An 18,841-nucleotide genomic window follows, 5' to 3' on the forward strand; every position below is an offset into this window, starting at 1 on the left:
ATTAGACCTAACGCTGTATTTCCAAATAAGATGGTTTCCTTGACATTATGTACTGATATTTCTTTTAACTGAAAAATCACTTTAGAACATGCCTTTAAAGAAAAAAAAGAAAGAAAAAACAAGCATTGCTACTTACAAATAATGTAGATTATAATTCCACAAATAGTAGGGAAGTGTCTTAAGTCACAAAATTTTTAATGAAGTAAAAAATTATTTACTTACATAGTTTAGACTGCTCTGAAGTGTGATTTTATTCATAGTTTCAAACAGAGCAAAGATGGAAATCCTTCAGCTTCACAGCGCATGTATGTTATCTGGCTATCCTGCAGCTGAAATCTTACAAAGGCTGCTGATTATCACCCACCTTGCACAAGCAAAGCCTTCTCCTACTGTTTAAATATTCCTGTTTTACAAACAGCACTGTTAATAATAGCACTGAAGGACACATTTACTCGAGAGGTGATGGAAATATTTTCCTGTATTTAAATGAGATGTAATTACAACTCTGCTAAAACAAACCACACTCTGTTTATAATGGAAGTTAAAGCAGTCCCAAATCACTGTCGTTACTCCTCTGAGACCTTGAAGAGAACACACCAGCTCCCAGATGTTTAACAGGATGTCATTCCAAATGTGTGCAGTCACATACATACATTAAACAAAGCAAGGCTTGTAACGACTTAACAGATTCACTATGAATATCCTGCTCAGATTTGCTAGGAAAACCATGATTTACCAGTTTCAGACACCTCACAGGCCTGCAGTGTAGACTGACTTTTTTTTGGACCTTCTTTTCCCAAAGATGTATTAAACCGCAACTCTTCCAGAGCAACCTATGAATCGCTTCTTTCACTGCCAGTTTGTTTCTTTTCTGGATCAAGATAACTGCCTTCAAATAACATTCTGTTTTTCATTCCTTCTTTAAGCATTCTTTGCCGGATCCTTTGCTGGGCCAAGTTGTACCTGCAGTAAAACCTAGAGGAGGGGATGAAAAGGAAACACAATTCCCTGTTTTATATGAGTGGCAGTATCAAACCAGAGTCATTCAGGCAGCTGAAAAGTTGCAACCACATGGGATGATGCTAGTAAAATTAAGCATGCTGCCTTTGGAATTAGGACACAAGGATGGGGTATGAAAAGGGAAAAATAATTAAGAAAAATGGAAATAAATGGGGGAGTTGATAGCTTAGGATTCAAGAAACAATAGGAAGTATTTTAAACATATATATAAACATAAACATTCAAACACAGTGAAATGTTTTCCTTTAAAGAAGATAAGTATTTTGGGGAGAAGGAAGAGGACACTTTGCTAGGCATGTTTTTTACTGTGGTTTCAAAACCAACATGAAACACTGTTTCCGAAAACTGAAACACAGAGATCATGTTGTACAATTCAGCCAACACAGGCCTGTCACAATTGAAGAATCATTTTACATACCAGTATCCTAACATTGTGCAAATATAGCTACCAACTGCAACATCACAAGATCTTCTAACTCTACCTGAAAGAAAAACAAAAAATCTTCTGAAAAGTTATGCATGACTTGCCATTATTAATAACACCTAACAGCAAATAGAAGTTTTTTTCCTTGCAAATAAATATATAAAACCCAAAAGGAGTAAGTACTTACTAGTTGCTAAAAAATGTCCAAGACCCATAACTAAAGACCCCAAGGAGCCATAGAGCACTGAGTCGCGTGCACATGGGATATTTTTAACATCGAGAAATCCCAGGAGTTTAAAGGACTGTAAGACAAAACAAACAAAACAAAACCAAACTCATAAATTTAAACAATCACTTCTGTACAAGTCTATGATGCCAACTCAACTGTAAAACTGACTTATCTTAATAGTCAAGCGTAAACAGTTGAGAACTTACTGCGTCCAGGGTTACAGATGATCAAAAGTGAACAGGTATATCAGGGATGTTTTTGGAAGAGTTAACTATTAATTTATATAATACAGTTTTGCACAAAACCATCTTTTCCACTGAATATTAAAAATTAACTATTTTTATCTTTACATTCCCCCAAGAAAGGAAGGGAGAAGACCCTTAAGGACCCCGGATTTTTGTTACATCACAACAAACAAGGAAGGTTCCAATCAAGTGTGCAGTTAGTCATGCCATGTAATTTTAGTACCTGAAGCAAGCAAATGTGCTTGAAAAAAGTTAAGCTACTGGAGAATGAGCATGTAGTAGAGAACCTTATACTGAATAAAAACGTTTATAAACCACTAATTTATGTCCTAACCCTGTGTCTAGGCAGGGGCTGGGCACATGGGTCAGGGTCAAGGCAGCTGCCCCTCAGTAACACCTGCACATTGTTCTGCTGTCAATCCTTTGGTCAGGGACACGCTTCAGTCTACTGTGCTTAAATCATTAGATCATGAAGAATCATGTGTGCAACTGTACCAAAATTTACCAAAGGTGATTGTTTTATTTTGTTGTGAAGGTATTCCAATTGGTCAAAGTAGATTTTAAGATGGAGTACTACAGGATTCAACTGCTTGTGGAGGGGTGACAACTCTGTGAGAGAAGTCATTCTGTCACTGTGGTAATGGGGATGGCAAGCATGGAAATCGCCAGCGTTAGTTTTATCCATGCTCCCTAGGGACAGCCATCAGCTGTGCCTGTGTACAAGCGAGACAGAAAGAATGTGGTTTATGTTGGTCGAACCTCCTAATGAGTAATTTCAAGTGCTCTCACATGGAAGAAGTCACTTGATATGTTGCTGTTGTTGGCTAAGAAGGTATCCCTGCTACATCCATGCAGCGTGATGCATCCTTTTAAAATAGGGTCTCACCTGTCGCCAGGCTGGGCATCATTTGTTATGTCTCTGACCACTGCTGACCACCGGCCTCAGGAACCCTCCGGTCTCATCACGGTGTTTCGCCCACCAACAGAAAGTCCCACGGAGGGACCCGGGGAAACACAACCAAAACCCCGCCCCACCCACCTGGCCCTGCAGAGCCTCAGTTCTGCCCTGCGTTTCCGTGTATTGTTCCCTAGTTATTTCCTGGGGCGGCGGGGGGACGGTCACTGCTGCTCTGCAATGACCTCCCGTGTCCCCAGCGCGGGGCTGCCGCCAGCAGCCGCGTGCCGCGCAGCTCCTCCTCATGATCATCCTCGTTCTCCTCCTCGCCCCTCGGCACCCCCCCGCCTTCCATTACCTTCCCCGGCTCAGAGTCGCCCTCGCCCGCCATGCCGCGGCAGCGCCTTCCCGCCCGCACCAGCGAGCCGGGCTGCGCCCGCGTACAGAGCGGCGCCGAAGGGAGGCCGCTCTGCCCGCCCCGTCTCTATGGCGCCCACGGAAGGGGCGGGGCGGGCGCGCCGGCGCCATTTTAGGTCCCGGCGCGGAGCGAGATTCCAGCGCGAATCCTTTGTTCGGCGAAATGGGTCACGGCGCGGGGGGCGCGCGCGCGGGCACGCGGCCGGGGGGGCGGGGCTCCGGCGCTCGCCCCGCCCCGCCCCCGTCCCGCGCAGCCCGCCCGCTCCGCGCCGCGGGCGCGCGCCTGGGCCGGGCGGGGCTGAGGGCGGCGGCTGAGGGCGGCCCCGGGAATCCGCACGGCCCCGGGAATCCGCACGGCTCCCGGCGGGAACGCGAGGCCGAGCCACGCTCCGGCAGCCCGGGCGCCATAGGCCCTGCTGCGGTCGGGCTGAGCCCAGCTGTTCAAAGCTAAAAGAGAAACGACGGGGCTGGGAGGTGCAAACGCGCTCAGTCGGAGAAGGAGGTTACGGGATCCTTCGCGGACCGTGGCCAGCCTGATGGATGTGGGGATGTGTATCCCCCACCGCAGATGGGGGAGAGCTGGTTGTCAGGGGGAGCATGCCAGCATGCAGCTGGTTTTCAGGGGGTGCTGGAGTGGGACGAGGAAAAGATGACTTATGCAGCTGGGTGAAAAGTCCCCGCGTGGCAGCGGGAATCAGGAGGTGGAGGAAGAATTCATTCCAAAGTGCTCTGGAAAATGGCCTCCTGTGAGGCCATGCGGAGCGGCACCAGGCACAACCCCAGCGGCTTCAGCTGGGGTAAGGCTGTGCTAAATCACTTGGACATGCTGGAAATTACCCCTTAGGTGTGTTACTGTACCTGCAGTAAGGATGAGAAAAGGTAAATAGTGCCAAGTGACTTAGGACAGAAGTAGAGTTCTCCAGGATACTGTAAAAATACATTTTGCTGCAAGAAGACATGGCTCTCCCTGCTAAGTAGTGAATTACAGGGCAGGTTCGATTTAGGACCTTTTCTATCTAAGCAATGAAGTATTACAAGGATGAGAGATGTGTAATACTGATCTTTGATCTAAAAAAACGTGTCCTGACTTAGGAGCCATGAGATATCTTCAGACCTTGTTAAATATTATTATGTGTTTGGGTTTTTTTAATCCTATGCTAAATAAAATGGACTTTTTCACACACTGAAATTTATGTCCATTTGGATTTTCTGTTACTACTTTTTTTCTTTCCTGTGTTTGTGGGATGTTGGAAACAATGTACTGTCACATAACTAATTTTCACGTTTAGCTGAAAAAGTGCTGAAAAGTGCTACTGCACATTTGCATGAGCTATTTTAAATCTCCCATGGATTAGAAACAAATCTCAGTCCTTCCTAACAGTCCCAATCTACCACTGTTTTGTCATCTTCATAGACAATGCAGGCAGAGCTCTGAATTCACGGAACACAGTGATTCAACACTTGCTATCCATTTTAAAAAGATCAGTAGGAGTCACTTGAATTGTGAGTAGTTTGCCTTTTAAAAATTAGTATATATTATGTACGTAATGATGCAAACATAGGACATTTGCTATATGATGCAAAAACCAAAATTATTGACATAATCTGTCCTTAGAAAAGCTTGTCCAGTTTTTTTTTAGTTGGTTTAAAAATTAAGCAGTGACAAGTACTGAGGAATGTAGCAAGAAATCCCAAGAGAATGCTGACATGTCTGAGATTAACAAGAGCACAGTGGTGAAAAAGAGACACTGCTTTTACTGCTAATGAGGTGGCCTGGCCTGCAGCAGCTGATATTTTGAAGGAAAGAATGGAAGGATCTTTTTTGCTTTGAAAGAATTAAGATGGTGGAGAGCAAAGTATACAAATAGAGCCTCTTCTGTCTGATAGTCAAGAATAGGCTAAGGAGAAGTACATGGTTTTCCCTGTGTCATTTATCCTTTTCCCAAATACTCAGATCATACAAATTACACTGCAATAAAAAATACCATTCTAATTTTTTCCCCCCCTCTCCTTGGTACTTGGTCATTACTCTGCTTTACTGCTGCACCTCACAGCTCTGCTTCTTGTCCTTCAGAAGCTGCTCCAAAATCAATTACTGCTACCCTTTGTGGAGTTAAAAGTACAAGGGCTGCTTGTCGGTGCTTCAGATGAGTGAAGGTGCTGGAGCCGGAGCCTGCTTAGCTTAAGAGAAGAGGAACACTTGGGATGGCCTGAAGCATGCATCCATCCTTCCCTCGTGTCCCATAGGGACCTGAGATGCCAGGGTGTGCAGAGGGCACGGGGTGATGTCCTCCAGCACTTGAGGAGGGCAGGGCTCTTGAAGTGTGGGCCTTGTACGTCTGCTGCCTTTACCCTCGTATTCTCTGAAGGCTCTGGGAATAGGGTCTTCTTTTTCACATCCTGGGTTCAAATAAAAATGAGGGTAGCTAGCTCACTGAAATGCAGGTTTTAGCCTGTAAGTTGACCAAGGAGATTGAGGCTCTGTGAGCATGTGGTACTTTATAAGGGTGATCACACAGGGAATGTGAGAGCTGCTGGAATATGCCCACTGCCTTGCCAATGCGACTTGCTGCAAGAGCTGGACTGACTTTTATTTAAACCCTTGGTACACCTGGCCCAGCAGAGGCACATCCCAGAGCATCTTCCACTGTATTCTGCCAGTGTGCATACAGGGAAGGTGGTACAGCAAAAGCCCCTGTGTGCATGCCTCTCTCCATTAGCAGGGACCACTGTGCAGTTTCTGGAAGCCAGGCATCTTGTATATGCAAGTTTGGAATTGCTGCCTTGAATTTCTGACCCTAAAGGACACGACTGATACATTTAAACATTCTTGTTTCCTTAATGGCATTGACTGGAGCTGGAGACCCTTGGCAGACCTGCCTATGCATGGTCAGTTCTGTCCATCATAATGTGCTGATTGCCACTTGCTCTCAGCTGTTTGAACTTTTCCTATATTTATGCAGTTCTTATTTTTATTAGCACTGATCAATAAAGCATCCTTAGCTGTATGCCTCCCCACCCCAAAATTGACAGCTGGTCAATGGTTTGGATTGGTCTTTGACAGCATCTTTGTTCTGTCACCCTTCACCTCTGTGTTTAAAGGTTAGGCCAGGCAAACTCTTGTCAGTCCAGGAGCAGGAAAGAGGCCTCCATGTACAGGACATGAAGCAGCAGACAGAGTGCTCATGTCACAACAGTGCAGACAGGAACCTTGCTCACTGACTTCTCCACTGCTTATTCCTTCATCAGAAGACTTCACTGAGGGGTCTGATCCCTGCAGACATAGGTCTTGTCACTTCTGACACAATTTTGGGCTGTACTCCCTAGAAGGAGGAAACCCTCACACAAGGGTGGAATTTCCTACCTTTAGCACCTCTTGGCCATGTAAGTTATTCCTATACTATAGGATGTTTATGTAGCCTTATGGAAAAGCAACTGCCTGCAAAAGCTGTGACAGCCTGTCCTAAGAAACAGAAATGCATTTATCAGAGGGTGTGGATGACAACCCCTTTAGGTTGATGGCCACCATGGACAGATAACTAAACTTCCTGGTGAATTCAGCATTTCCCAAGGGCTGCATGCTCTGCCCAGGGCATTTGCAAAGGCTCTCCTGGTCTGTCCATAAGTTGTTACTGGCAAGCAGAGGCTGTTCTGCCTGTTCATATCCATAGATACCAGCTTAAACTGTTGTTCTAAGGTGGGCTGCTGACACCAGAGGTGGTCCAGGCCTTCCTCCTCTTTGCTGCCTGAAATCCTGCCTTCTCTGTATCACCAGCTGTGCCACCTGATGCAGCTGAAAGTTAGCATTACACAAAAAGCTGCTTCCTGCCCATGATGTGGGGACAAATAGGCTGGTTTTTTGAGAGCAGTGCTGATTTACATCAAGTGCCTGAAGAAGTTGCTCTGTTGAAGATGTTTGGAAGGTAGCAGGCCATTGGGTTCCTGGGCTAGTAGCTGAATCACGCCTTAAGGCAAATTTTGGAGATGTCCAGTGGGGTTTTGTCTTCATGGTTACCCTGAAGTTACTTAAATAGCAGTGAAGCATTTGCTTGTGGTAACCATGTGCCATTTTGTAAGCCATGAAAGCAGGAGGTACTTAGGGTTGCTAGAAGTCATGAAGAGGGTGATTATTCCACTCATGTCCTCAGTTGCCTTGATGGTGTTTGTCCTTCCAGAGAAGAACATTATGTTACTGAATGCAAGTGTGTAGGAATAATGTGTTCTAGAGTTACGTATTTCTGAGCTGTACTTGCAGCCCAGAAAGCCAACTGTATCCTGGCTGTATCAAAAGATGAGTGGCTGAATTCTAATCTACTCTACTCTCATGACTCCCCAGCTGCAGTGCTGCATCCAGCTCTGGGGTCCTCAGCACAGGAAAGGCATAGATCTGTTGGAGTGAGCCTAAATGAGGGCCACAAAAATGCTCAGAAGGCTGGAGCACCTCCATGGAGACACCCTGAGGGACCTGGGGTTTTTCAGCCTGAAGAAGAAGAGGCTGTGGTTATATCTTACAGCAGCCTTCTAGTACCTAAAGGGAGCCTGCAAGAGAGCTGGAGGGGAACCTTCTGGCAGGACCTGTTGTGATAGGACAAGGAGTGATGACTTTAGACTGAATGAGGGTAGATTTAGATTGGATATTGGGAAGAAATTATTTTCTATGAGAGTGGTGAAGCACTGGAACAAGTTGCCCAGAGAGGTGGTGGATGCCCCATCCCTGAAAACATTCTTCAAGGTCAGACTGGATGGGGCTCTAAGCAACCTAATTGAAGATGCTCCTGCTCATTGCAGGGGGGTTGGATTAGATGATCTTTAGTAGTCCCTTCCAACCCAAGGTACTCTATGATTCTGTGAGTCTATGATGTTTTTTGGGGGGTAAATGGTTTTTATGATGGCTGCAGAGATACTGGGCTGTAGGTTATGTCAGAGTAACCCTTGGGAGGGTCAGGGCAGGCACAAGGAGTGTGTGCAGGCTGCTTGTTGCCAAGGCAGTCGGCAACCAGGTTCGTGCGATTGAATTTTTAAAAAACCCTTTTTTCCCCGCAAGCATTAATGTTAATGCAAATTAACTTTCAACTGCATGACAGTTTTATTCTGGGTTAGCTTTGCTGATTGTTTCTGTAGGTTGACTTTGCCTAAACTTATTCCTAACTGCTGGTACAAATGATCTTTTCATCTGCAACACATAAGAGATTTTAATTCAGTGTACTCCTCTGAAAGCCAAGGAAATAAGGGCAGGCTTCTAATAGCTTTATTTTTTTCTGCCAGATCTTTTAATCTCTTTATGTTATTTAGGCACTTGATTCAAAAAGGAAGAGGGTTTTATATTAAAAAAGGCAGCTTATATAAAACCTAAGGGTTATAATTGCAGCTATACTGTTGGATGTAGAGCTAGATTTAAAATTTCCTGACTCACTACTATAAATTGGACTAAGGGATGCTTCTGACTAAAAATAGAGCAGTTTTCCTTAAATAATCAATTTTTTTTCATATAATGTAAATTACTTAATCTATAAAGCATGTCTTAAATGTATTAGTGGCAAATACTAACAGACACTTAAGTTTTCTTGTATGTCACTGTAATCCACTTGAAGCATATGATGGTACTATTTATTTCTGCGTGTTTGATCTTTTTTTCTTAATCTGCAATTAAGAATCTGCATATCTGCAATTATGTAAGTGGCAGAATTTTTTTTTTTTTTTTTTTAACTGAAGACATTGGGAGATATAAACTGCTTCTGACACAAATTAGAATCATAACCTTGTAATCACAGGGTCATAGGCACAAGAGTGTGGAAGGAACTCCTTTCTTGCCTCAGAGCTAATTTCCTTTGGCCCTGTTTCATTCCTAACATGTTCATCTAACTTTACTTCAAAACTTCCCCTTCCATTTCACATCTTCATTTTTCAAAACACAGTAGCTGCCCTGAGGTTTCTATCATGAAGAGTGTGAAGGGTGGTTATTATGAACTCTGCGCCTCGTGTTCCACATCTGTCATGTGAATGTGTCAGGCTTAATCTTTATTAATTCCTGAGGGAAAACGGAAGACTAGAGCTAATAAGGTATTTGTATGGTAATTGTTTCTTTTGGGACGTGGTTTCTGAGAATTCATAACAAACTGGAAAGAGTTGCATAAGTATGAAATTTATTTAGAAATAAGCTGTTTAAATAGCACAACAAAACTAGAAAATTCATAGGGGAAAAAATATATTGAAACTTATTAAATGCTCAGGCACCCTCTAAGACATAAGAATTCCCTCAGCACAAGTCACCGGAAGCTGCAAGGATATTCTGAGGAGATATTGTGGTGTGCTTCTTCTGTCCTTACACTTTTCCCTATATATCCAATACTAGATAAATTAAATTTTTGCATGACTCCCTGGTGCTCTTGCATTTCTGCCAAGATTAGGCTAAAGCCCAGAGAAGGAAAAGTGCTATAACACAGACAGTGACATCACTGAACTGAAGGGTAGGAGAGTAAAGAGATGGTGTGCCAGGAGCCACTTTGGTGATGTGTTTTGCACGCAATGTGCCGTTCAAGTGGATGTGTAATTAGCAGCGTACAGGGAGAGAGGAGTCACATTCATATCAAAGCAGACACTCAAACCAGACAACTGGAGAGGATGTTCAGAAGCCATGCCATGTATCAACCTTCAAAAAATTGTGATGTATCAGGTAGATCTTGTTATATCTTGTTGAGGTTTTTTCCTTTTATTTTTGCTCTTTAGCGGATGAGGGAGGGCAAGGAGTTTGTGAGTTTTATTTTAGTTTTGTAATCAAGTTTAAAGTATATTTCACTGGCTTATTGTCTTATTGTCACCCACATTGTCTGGTGACATGACTGTCTGCTAGTACCCTGCCACATACAAGGTGTTTTGTTTCACTGGAAGTTAGAGTATATTTGTGAGACAGCTGCCATCCAAAATACATGGAGAGATTCAGAGATGTCAGTGCATGTTGTTTCATCATGCTACAAAGGCTGGTTTAGTCTGCTAGGGCAGGATCTCCTACACAAAATAACACACCTTTGGCAAGGGGTAAAGGAAAAAAATTGTGCATGGCTTCAGAAGGATCTCACAAGAAACAGGCAGTCTGCAAGGATGAGATTTCAGAGTTCAAAGTCAAACACAACATATTATTTCCAAACAGTTGTTCCAGATTTGCAGGCACCTTAGGTGTCCTGCTGCGGTGTCCATATTCCCTGGCAAGAATTCAAGGTTTTTCTTGTTCGTGGCAGGAATGACTTCATGTCTTGCACACCGAGAGTGTTAATTTAGCATATAAATATTTCTCTACCTGGTGTGGTTTCTGTTGCTTTCTGAGAAGCAGCAGAGATTAAAAATACCTCATATCTTGTTGCTTGGTGTTTTTGGATCCAATATTTTTGCTCTTTTCCTGATGCCTTACTGTGACCTGGCTGAAGGCTGAGTCAGTCTGTTGGTGACTGGCTACCGAGGGCTACAACCTTCTGTCATGTTTTGATTTTGGGGGATCCTGGTTTCCTGCCTAAAACATTGGGTGCTGGGCTAAAGTAATTAACTCTAGGGAGCACCTGATGCAAGACAGCCATCAGAATTCGGTGGGAAGGGGAGAGCATGTGTAGTGCAGAAGCTGAGCTCTGAGGTTTTGGAAAGTAGTAGGACAACTGGAGCTCTTTGAGTTGCTGGGGAAAAATACTCCCAGCTGGACATGGGGGGTCTGTGCACTCTCTGCACTCAACTGTTGCCATCCCCCTGCCATGTGCCAAGCGGTGCTGCTGGGGAACCCTCCTGGAGTCTCCCTAAGGTAGGGCCCGGTGCTCACCAGTGAGGCAACTACCTCCTCCCTAAATTGAGCTTCAGCTCTCCTGAGCATAGGCATCTGTTCAGGGGAACTGAATTATGCAGAAGGGGTTTTTCCTTTATACCGGTGGGTTTATTTTCCCATACATTTTCCCATGCTGATAGTTCTGTTTTCTCAGCATGTCTGACTTGTGCCTTCTAAGTACCTCTGCAGGAACAAGAGCAGAAGCTAAACATGTGCTTAATTGCCTCACTTACAAACTGTTTAAAATTCTTAGATAATTGATGTCTGATAGATTTGTTTTTTCTCTTCTGCTCTAGCTAAATCAGTCTAACACCAGCCAGAGGTGGCTGGTGAGTTATTCTTCCAGTCCTGGGAAAGTCTGTGTTGGCAGAATATTCAACAACAACCATCACCAATTTCCATGCTTCAGAAAGGGGCCACTTCTTAGGTGAGGAAGAGAAAGGAGGGCTTATTGTGATGAATGGTCCTTCAGAGCATTAACATGGGCTTCTGACAGTATAATTCTGAATAATGGTGTTGGTTCCTCCTGATTCTCATCTCATTCTTCTGCTTGGGAACAGTAAGTGCATTCCCCTAGTTTATGGTTTCCTTTTTACATTTGTTTGCCTTTAAACTCATCACTCAAGATGATCATTGCAATATAGCAGTTTGTCTTAAATTCCCCATTTTTTTCAAATGCTCATCATGAATATTAAAAAAACTAATGCTGTTCAAAGTTCTGGATTTTTTTCCCAACTTAACTACAGGCAAGTCTCAGATTTTGAACATATGAGAGATATCTTTAAAATCTTATCTATAACTGACATAATTATCTGTTCAGACAAGTTGTGGCAAAAGGCCAATCACTAAGAAGAATCTCAGGTATTACGCTCTTATTTTTATGTTAAGTCATGGAACGGTCCACAAACCTTCACCATTTCATTTATTAGGTTTTCTCAAAAAAAAAAGCAGAGCTGCTGTGCATTCAGAGGAGTAGAATTTAAGCACTTGTTTTTATTTAAGCCTCAGAAACCATCAGCTCCTTAATCACTAAGGGTGTGCCTGCTAAGAACAATCTGTCACCTGTCACTGGGCTTTTAAGCGTCTGATTTCACATCCAGAGCTAAGACAGATAATTGACAAAATCGTGCAGACTTCAGCTGAGGAAAGTGCTAATTTTTTAAAAAATATTATCCACAAAAGGCTGCTTTTTCAGTTAATTTCCTAGTCTTAGACAATTTCAATCTGTAGTTACAAAGAATGGCATGTGAACTCATTGTAGCTTATTTGTAAAGCTCTGTCAGATATAGGTAGTCCAGAGTCTGCAGATTTATATAAGTGTTGGTTAAATGTAATTTTTTCATAATTAAACCAGCAAAGTTTCTGAAAAGTTTCCAGAATCCCTTTTAACACATTCACTGATATTTTTGCAGAACACTAACCTCCCAAAGTCTTGAAGCTTACTGATAATTTCAAATGTATTAAGTTTGTTAGTATAATTTTTGGGGAAAAAACAAGTTGTAGAGAAACTTGAAAATGGCTCTGTAGGCAGCAGCCACAGATGGAAAATTTGATAAAGGTTAGAGAGGTCAGAGGTGAAGCTTGTGGCTTCTGTGCTGAAGGGTTTGAAGGAACCTTCTCAGCAAGGAAACTTCCTCCTGCTCCTGCATGATTAATACCTTTCTGTCTCTGCCCCAGTTACTGACCAAGGAACTTCCATCTGGGGAAAAATTCTGCTAATTCCTGGAAGTGAAGTTCTCACATACATATTGCCCTCAGACAGAGAAACCAAATGCACGAGTCAGTTAAAAAACAAACAAACAAACAAAAACCTGTGCTGCTTTAACACTCATAAGGATAGACACAGATTTTGTATATGTCATTTGCTGGACTCACCTGCTGCAGTTCTGGGTGTGTATCTGCCAGCCCTGGTTTCTTCTCCCAGAGCTGAGGATGCTCAAGTCTCAGTGCTGGGGCAGAGCAGCAGCAGGGCAGCACCTGGGAGCTGGAGGAACACCTTGTTTTGCAAGACAAAGCTACAGAGGAAATGTTCAGTGACACTATCAGAAGGCCCCTCTGTTGTGATCTGAGATAGAGTTCAGTTATCACTGTGTGATCAAATTGCATTTGTCAGATTCTCAGGTAACAATTTGCACAGGGCTGTTGGGTGATTTTCCCCTACTTTGTGTGCTGCTATGGGAAAGGGACACTGGGAACCAACTTTGAAACTTGCAGTCTCCACTCCTGTCACAACTGTGGGTCAAGCAAATTTAGACTGGTTTGAAAGTTGATGCGTTTGGCTGAATAATGAGGGGCCAGTTGAACAATCTGTGAGTCAGATGTGAGCACTCATTCCCTGATCTGAGAGTTTGGCTGTCTTAGGGGCAGCCTGAGGCTTTGAGAACAGAGGGAGGTATGGACTGGCATCCCTGAGCTGGCAGAGTTGGTGTCTCTGCTGGGATGAGTCACCCAGGGTACTGAGCTGAACTGACTGTGTGCTGCTGTTCTCCACCTTTTATCACACTGCTGTCCAAGGCTGTTTTGTTAAAACAGAAAAGGAGTTAAAACTGACAACACAACTCTCTAAGTTACATTGTAAGACAGAATAAAGATTTTGAAAACAAATCTATCCTTTACTCACTGGGTTTTTACAAGGCAGTCTTTCCTCTGTGGTTTCCTTGAATCCCTCTCTTCTGTCCAGGCTCTTGCCTTGTCTTCTGAACATCTCGTTATCCTCTGACCAAGCTTCCTGAGTCGGATACAGAACCTGGCTCCTCTGGTTGTTTTGTGGGACCTATGGGACCCATTTCCTGACTCTTCTGGCCCCAACCACTTAGGCAGCACCATGGCTCTGTGCTTTTCCTAGGAGCTCCTGATGGAGCAGCTGGAGCACAAAGCCAAGCACTTTGCAAACTCATCAGGAAAACTACTGAGCTGCTCTGTCAGGGAATGTTGCCCACGTGGGTGAGAGGTGTTCAGAGGAGGTGGAGTACTTTGAGATAAATTGCTCATCCAGGAAGAAAGGCAGTAGGCTGGAAAGCTGATTCCCTCACATCAGCCTCTACCCTCTCTGGCAAGGCTCCAAGGAACATCTGAGCCTTTTCTGACATGAGCTGGGAGGAAGGTTCTGAAGCAAACCTGGGAAAGGCTACATGACAGTGAGCTTACTCAATCCTGAAAACTCCGTCCATGCCAAACAAGCTCCTTTCAGGTATGAGTGTTTTGTTACTCCCATGACAGATTTAAATCAGCTGGAAAGCACCTTATGTACTGAATCAAGAGGCACCCAATGCCAGTGTGTAGGTAACTGAATCATGCCCTGCCTGTCCAGCAGCTTGAGTCCAAAGAACCCAAGCAGAGCTCCCCTCTCTATACATTTGGTCACTGCTTTATCTATCACACATAATGCATTATTCTTCTATGGAGTGACCATTATGTTTTTTTAAACACTTTATTGATCAGCTAAACTTACATGTAAAAGCAGGTCTTTGGCAAATCATGTGTCTGTTCATGCTGTGTATCTTCAACACTGCAGTTACAGGCCTTTGTGAGCTACACACTTCTTCCATAAAATACCAGATCTATCTTCTGTGGGGCTTTGTTCCTCCTTTGATGGACTAGAGACCATCAAGGCCTGCTTCTAAATTAAGACGTATCTGATTGCTTATCAGTTGTACTGTAAAGTTCTTTATGACTTCAGTAATTAGTGTTTATACTCCCCAGGACTGCATAGACACATTTTAACATTGCGTAAGGAGATGAAACACTCCACAACAGGGTATGCATTGCTCCCAGGATTTCTAGTTTTACATCCACAAGTTTTGTAGAGACTTGCTGAGGGAACCTCCCCATAAATTGGGTCATGGGTGTAGTCATTTTGAGTGGATTTTGCAGCAGAGATGTGGAAAAATATTCACAGGAAGATACTGGGCTCATGCAGCTCTCACTGCACCAATGAACTTTTCAACTACAAACACTTGTTTGTTAGTGCTATGATCAACTGTCATTTGTAGGACTTGAAAAAAAAAAAAGTTTGATGTCTGATTTGGCTGCCTTCAGCATTTCTGTGTTATTGACAACATTTTTGTAAAATGTTGCATCAGCTTCTATAAACATCAAAATTCATGCTAGAAATGAATTCCACCCTACTAGTATCTGTTCCCAGATATCCTTTGTGATTGCCTGATTATTATCCAAGGCTGTTTTCTGCTGAAGGTATTACCTGCAGGTGCAAGCACTGCATTAAACTGAACAGGCACAGGGCTCCACACATCTGTCCTGCCTCCTTCCATGGGAGATGTGAGTCACTGCTGTGGTGGGCATAGCTGGCCTTCACACCACAGGCCTCCACCACACTGCCTAACCTGGGCTGTGGAGTTTCTCTTATTAGGTTAAATACCTCTTTATACTTTCATGGACTCCTTCCAAATGAAACTCAATTGAGTAATTAATAATATGGAGGGAGAGTTAAGCTTTTTAAGTTCTGCATGCTTTTGTGCCAATTATTCCATCAAAGACTGGCTTGCTTTGTTGCTACAGAGCTTCTCAGCGAGCCATGACCTTGGTTTATTAAATAATACATGTATTTCTGAGAGCAACTTATGTAAGAGTAGGCCTATCCAACAAGTCTGATGTTTGACCACTCGGTTTATGAAAGCAAACACTGAATAAAGAGTGCCTTGCTCAGTACCTGGGTAAGAGGGACAGGCAGCCTCACAGTGGCTGCACTTGTCTCTAAGCCACCATTGCTGCCTTTAGTATTTCCACTGTGCTGCAGCACAGTCTCCTTGCAGCCTCTTGGATATCTCACCACATGCTCAACACATTGCTGGTGCACCTGCTGGCTTGATGCTGGCCTGGACTTTACTGGGCAAACAATAAATTTCTGCCCCCAGAGATGGTAACTGCTGCCTCTTGTGCTGGTATGAGCTGTACCCACCAGTAAGGAGCTAATGGGATCTGAAGTCTCTGCTCCTTCCTTCTCCACCTCCTTCCCTTCTCCCCTGGCTGGGGTTTGGGGCTGCACAGGCTGTCAGTGACACAGGGCAGGTGGTGCAGGCTGTCTTGGGGTACCTGCAACTTCTCTGAAACCGCTCTCACACCACACACAGGGCAATACAGTGATGAGACTCTCTGCTCCCGTTAGAGCAAAGCAAATCTGTTAGCTTTAAATTTCGGAAGTAATTTTCATAACATCATTTCTGCAGCAGCCAGTTTCCATGGAAACCAAGAAACAACTGGCAGCATGCATAGGAAAGAAGACAGCTGACCTGATTGTCCTTCCCTGGCCCCTGTGGATGGGCTTCCCTCAACCTGCACATGCACATCCTTTGCTCATTGCTGTGAGATGGACAAGCCCAGCCTCAAAGGCTTCCGCTCATTCCACTGGCAGCAGCCTGAGTGCAGTGTCTCTCCTGGCTGCTGCACATCCTCCTCATCCCACGCCATCCTGCCTCTCAGGGCAGCTTGTCCTGCACCCAGGGAAGAAGGGCAGAAGGAGGAAGGGTCTGTAGAGGTTTTCACCCCCCCTCCCACCCCTGTATCATTCCCAGGCCTCAGCAGTGATGGAAGGACTTGTGGTTAGCTTTGAATGTGCATGTGTCCCTTTCTTTTTGACCCCCCCAACCCACTTATTTCACATACTTTGTTCACTTATTCCACTGCTGCTAGAATACTCCTACAGGTCAACTTGTTGAAGATGCATATTTATAATAAAGCCCTATATGCCTTGCATTAAATTTACAAGTATTCTTGGAATTCTTCCTAACTACTACCACTAATTACTTCCTAATTACTACCAGTAATATTTGCTCTCCAGGTGAAGGTCCTGTTCCCTGTAGTGTTCCTTAAGAAGCCACAAACCTATGTCATAGTCTTCAAGAACTAGAAGTTTTGTCTGTGTCTTTGGGCAGAGAGAGGGGATTTGTCTGACCCAGGGTCAGCTGCAGCTTTTGGTTGCATTTCTTGAACTGCATTATCAGTAAACCTACCCAGATGATAAGAAAGAAGTATAGGTCAGCTCATGACACACAGGGAAGAGTGTCATGACCAATAGGATTACCTGGTCTGCAGGTAAAAAGCAGATCCTCAGAAGTTGAACATCTGCAGGGGACAGACTGAGGGAGAAAAACTTGATTCTCAGGAGCTGACTGCTCTGGAAGTGCTGTACAAATACGTCATGCCACGGGCCAGGACCAGGAAGATGCGCAGTCCAGCTCTGAACAGATTCCACGTTGTACTTAGTTTAATTCTGCAGTATTAGTTTATTATTAATAAATAATGACATGTCAGTTTATTTAGTAAAAAAGCCCTTTTTTCTTTTTCATTTGGAGACAGCAATATTAGCACCAATAATCACAGCAATATTAGCACCAACCAGTACACCTTTGAAGCTCAGTGCCAACTGGAGAGGTGCTAGAGGCTGTCTGTCTGTCTGAAGGATGCATTGCAGGTTCCCATGCCGTGTTCATCCCTACTCTCCAGAAGCATGGGCTGAGCATGGCATCCCTGGGTGCATGTCATGGTGTGGCATTTCACTGGGGGGAGCATTTGTGCAGGGAGCCACGGGCAGAGACAGCGCTCTAAGCCATGAAGTCTGTCCTTCCTTTAAACCTCTTAAAATGCACAGAAGCCACGAGGCTCCTGGAAGGGCAAAGCAGCTTAAAGAAAGCAATTGCAGAGATGAGAGCATCCACAAAAGCTGGGCACTCCCTGAGGTGTTTGTCTGCCCTGGACTCCAGAGTGCTGGAGGGAAGAGCAAGCCTGGACAGCCTCCACAGGGCTTCTACTAAACTTTCCAAGTCTCTGACATAAAAAATAATTGACCTTTACAGTTGCATTTGGGCCAGCTACACTGCCATCAGCTCTTGCTAGTCCTCACTACTCAGTTCATGTTTGCTTAATGGCATGTGAATTAATTTGTTGGAAGCTGACACTTTGCTGCAGGATTAGTTAGAGACACAATCACTGGGCTGGTGCATGAAATTCAGGATGCAGAGCATCTTTTTGTGAAAAAAAACCCAACAAAACAAAGGAGGTAAATGCCAATGCTTTTGGAAATCTTCACTTTTAGGATGCTATGACTGAGTAATGAATGAGCTGAAGTACAGAAGAAAAATAAACCCAATTCCAGCTATTTAAAGGCTCAGCAATTCCTTCCAGGCAAAAAACAAGCAGCTATTGTGTGCTGGCACTGGGAGGGCTGGGGGAAGGCAGCGTTTCCCACAGGCAAATTAGGAATGGGAAAACCAGGACAAAACCTGCAAGCCTCTGCAGCCTGAATAGGGAACACAAGACATTTTCTGTTCAACATGATTTGTGCTTGTCATTAGGTGGGTTTAATAGGGCTTTGTACTTATTCTGGGAGGAAAGCCCTGGCTCTGCCTGAGCTAACAGTAATGACCATTCCGACTTGGGAAACATGAAGGAGCATTTGCTACGTCACTCAGGCACTCACTGGGAACAGAGGGTCTCCTCTGCCCCCATCCCTTCCTGGTGAGGGAGTTTGGACACGTTTCTCTGGAACCTGATAAAAACCTGTTTGTGCCCTGTTTGGCCAGGGAGTGTCTGATTCACATCACTTGTCTCCCTGTAAAGGAGGACCCATACTGACCGTCAGTCACACTGGGACCAGAGCAGAACCCCACAAGGGGTGCATTTGAAAACCCCCACACTTCCATCCCACAGCTGCCTGGGGCAGCAGACAGGGCATCATGGATGTGGGAAAGGCTTCTCTCATCCACAATGGCTTGTACCCCTTCCTAACTCTCCTCCCAAGCTGTCGTGAGCCCCAGCAGGAACAGTTCAGCAACACAGCCCTGGCTTCCTC

At 44.3% G+C, this 18,841-nt stretch overlaps 1 protein-coding gene across 1 annotated transcript; it reads right to left on the bottom strand.

Moving 5' to 3' along the window:
- Nucleotides 1-174: 174 nt before the first annotated feature.
- On the bottom strand, nt 175-3,377 carry LOC128805606 (cytochrome c oxidase assembly protein COX20, mitochondrial). The gene is made up of 4 exons (XM_053974405.1): nt 3,172-3,377; nt 1,632-1,746; nt 1,439-1,502; nt 175-975 (listed from the first exon to the last, which is right to left on the bottom strand). The coding sequence occupies exons 1-4, from the start codon at nt 3,202-3,204 to the stop codon at nt 834-836; spliced, it is 354 nt and encodes a 117-aa protein (XP_053830380.1). The 5' UTR covers nt 3,205-3,377; the 3' UTR covers nt 175-833.
- Nucleotides 3,378-18,841: the final 15,464 nt, after the last annotated feature.

This window comes from Vidua macroura, chromosome 3 (assembly GCF_024509145.1).
Source record: "Vidua macroura isolate BioBank_ID:100142 chromosome 3, ASM2450914v1, whole genome shotgun sequence".
Classification (NCBI taxonomy): domain Eukaryota; kingdom Metazoa; phylum Chordata; class Aves; order Passeriformes; family Viduidae; genus Vidua; species Vidua macroura.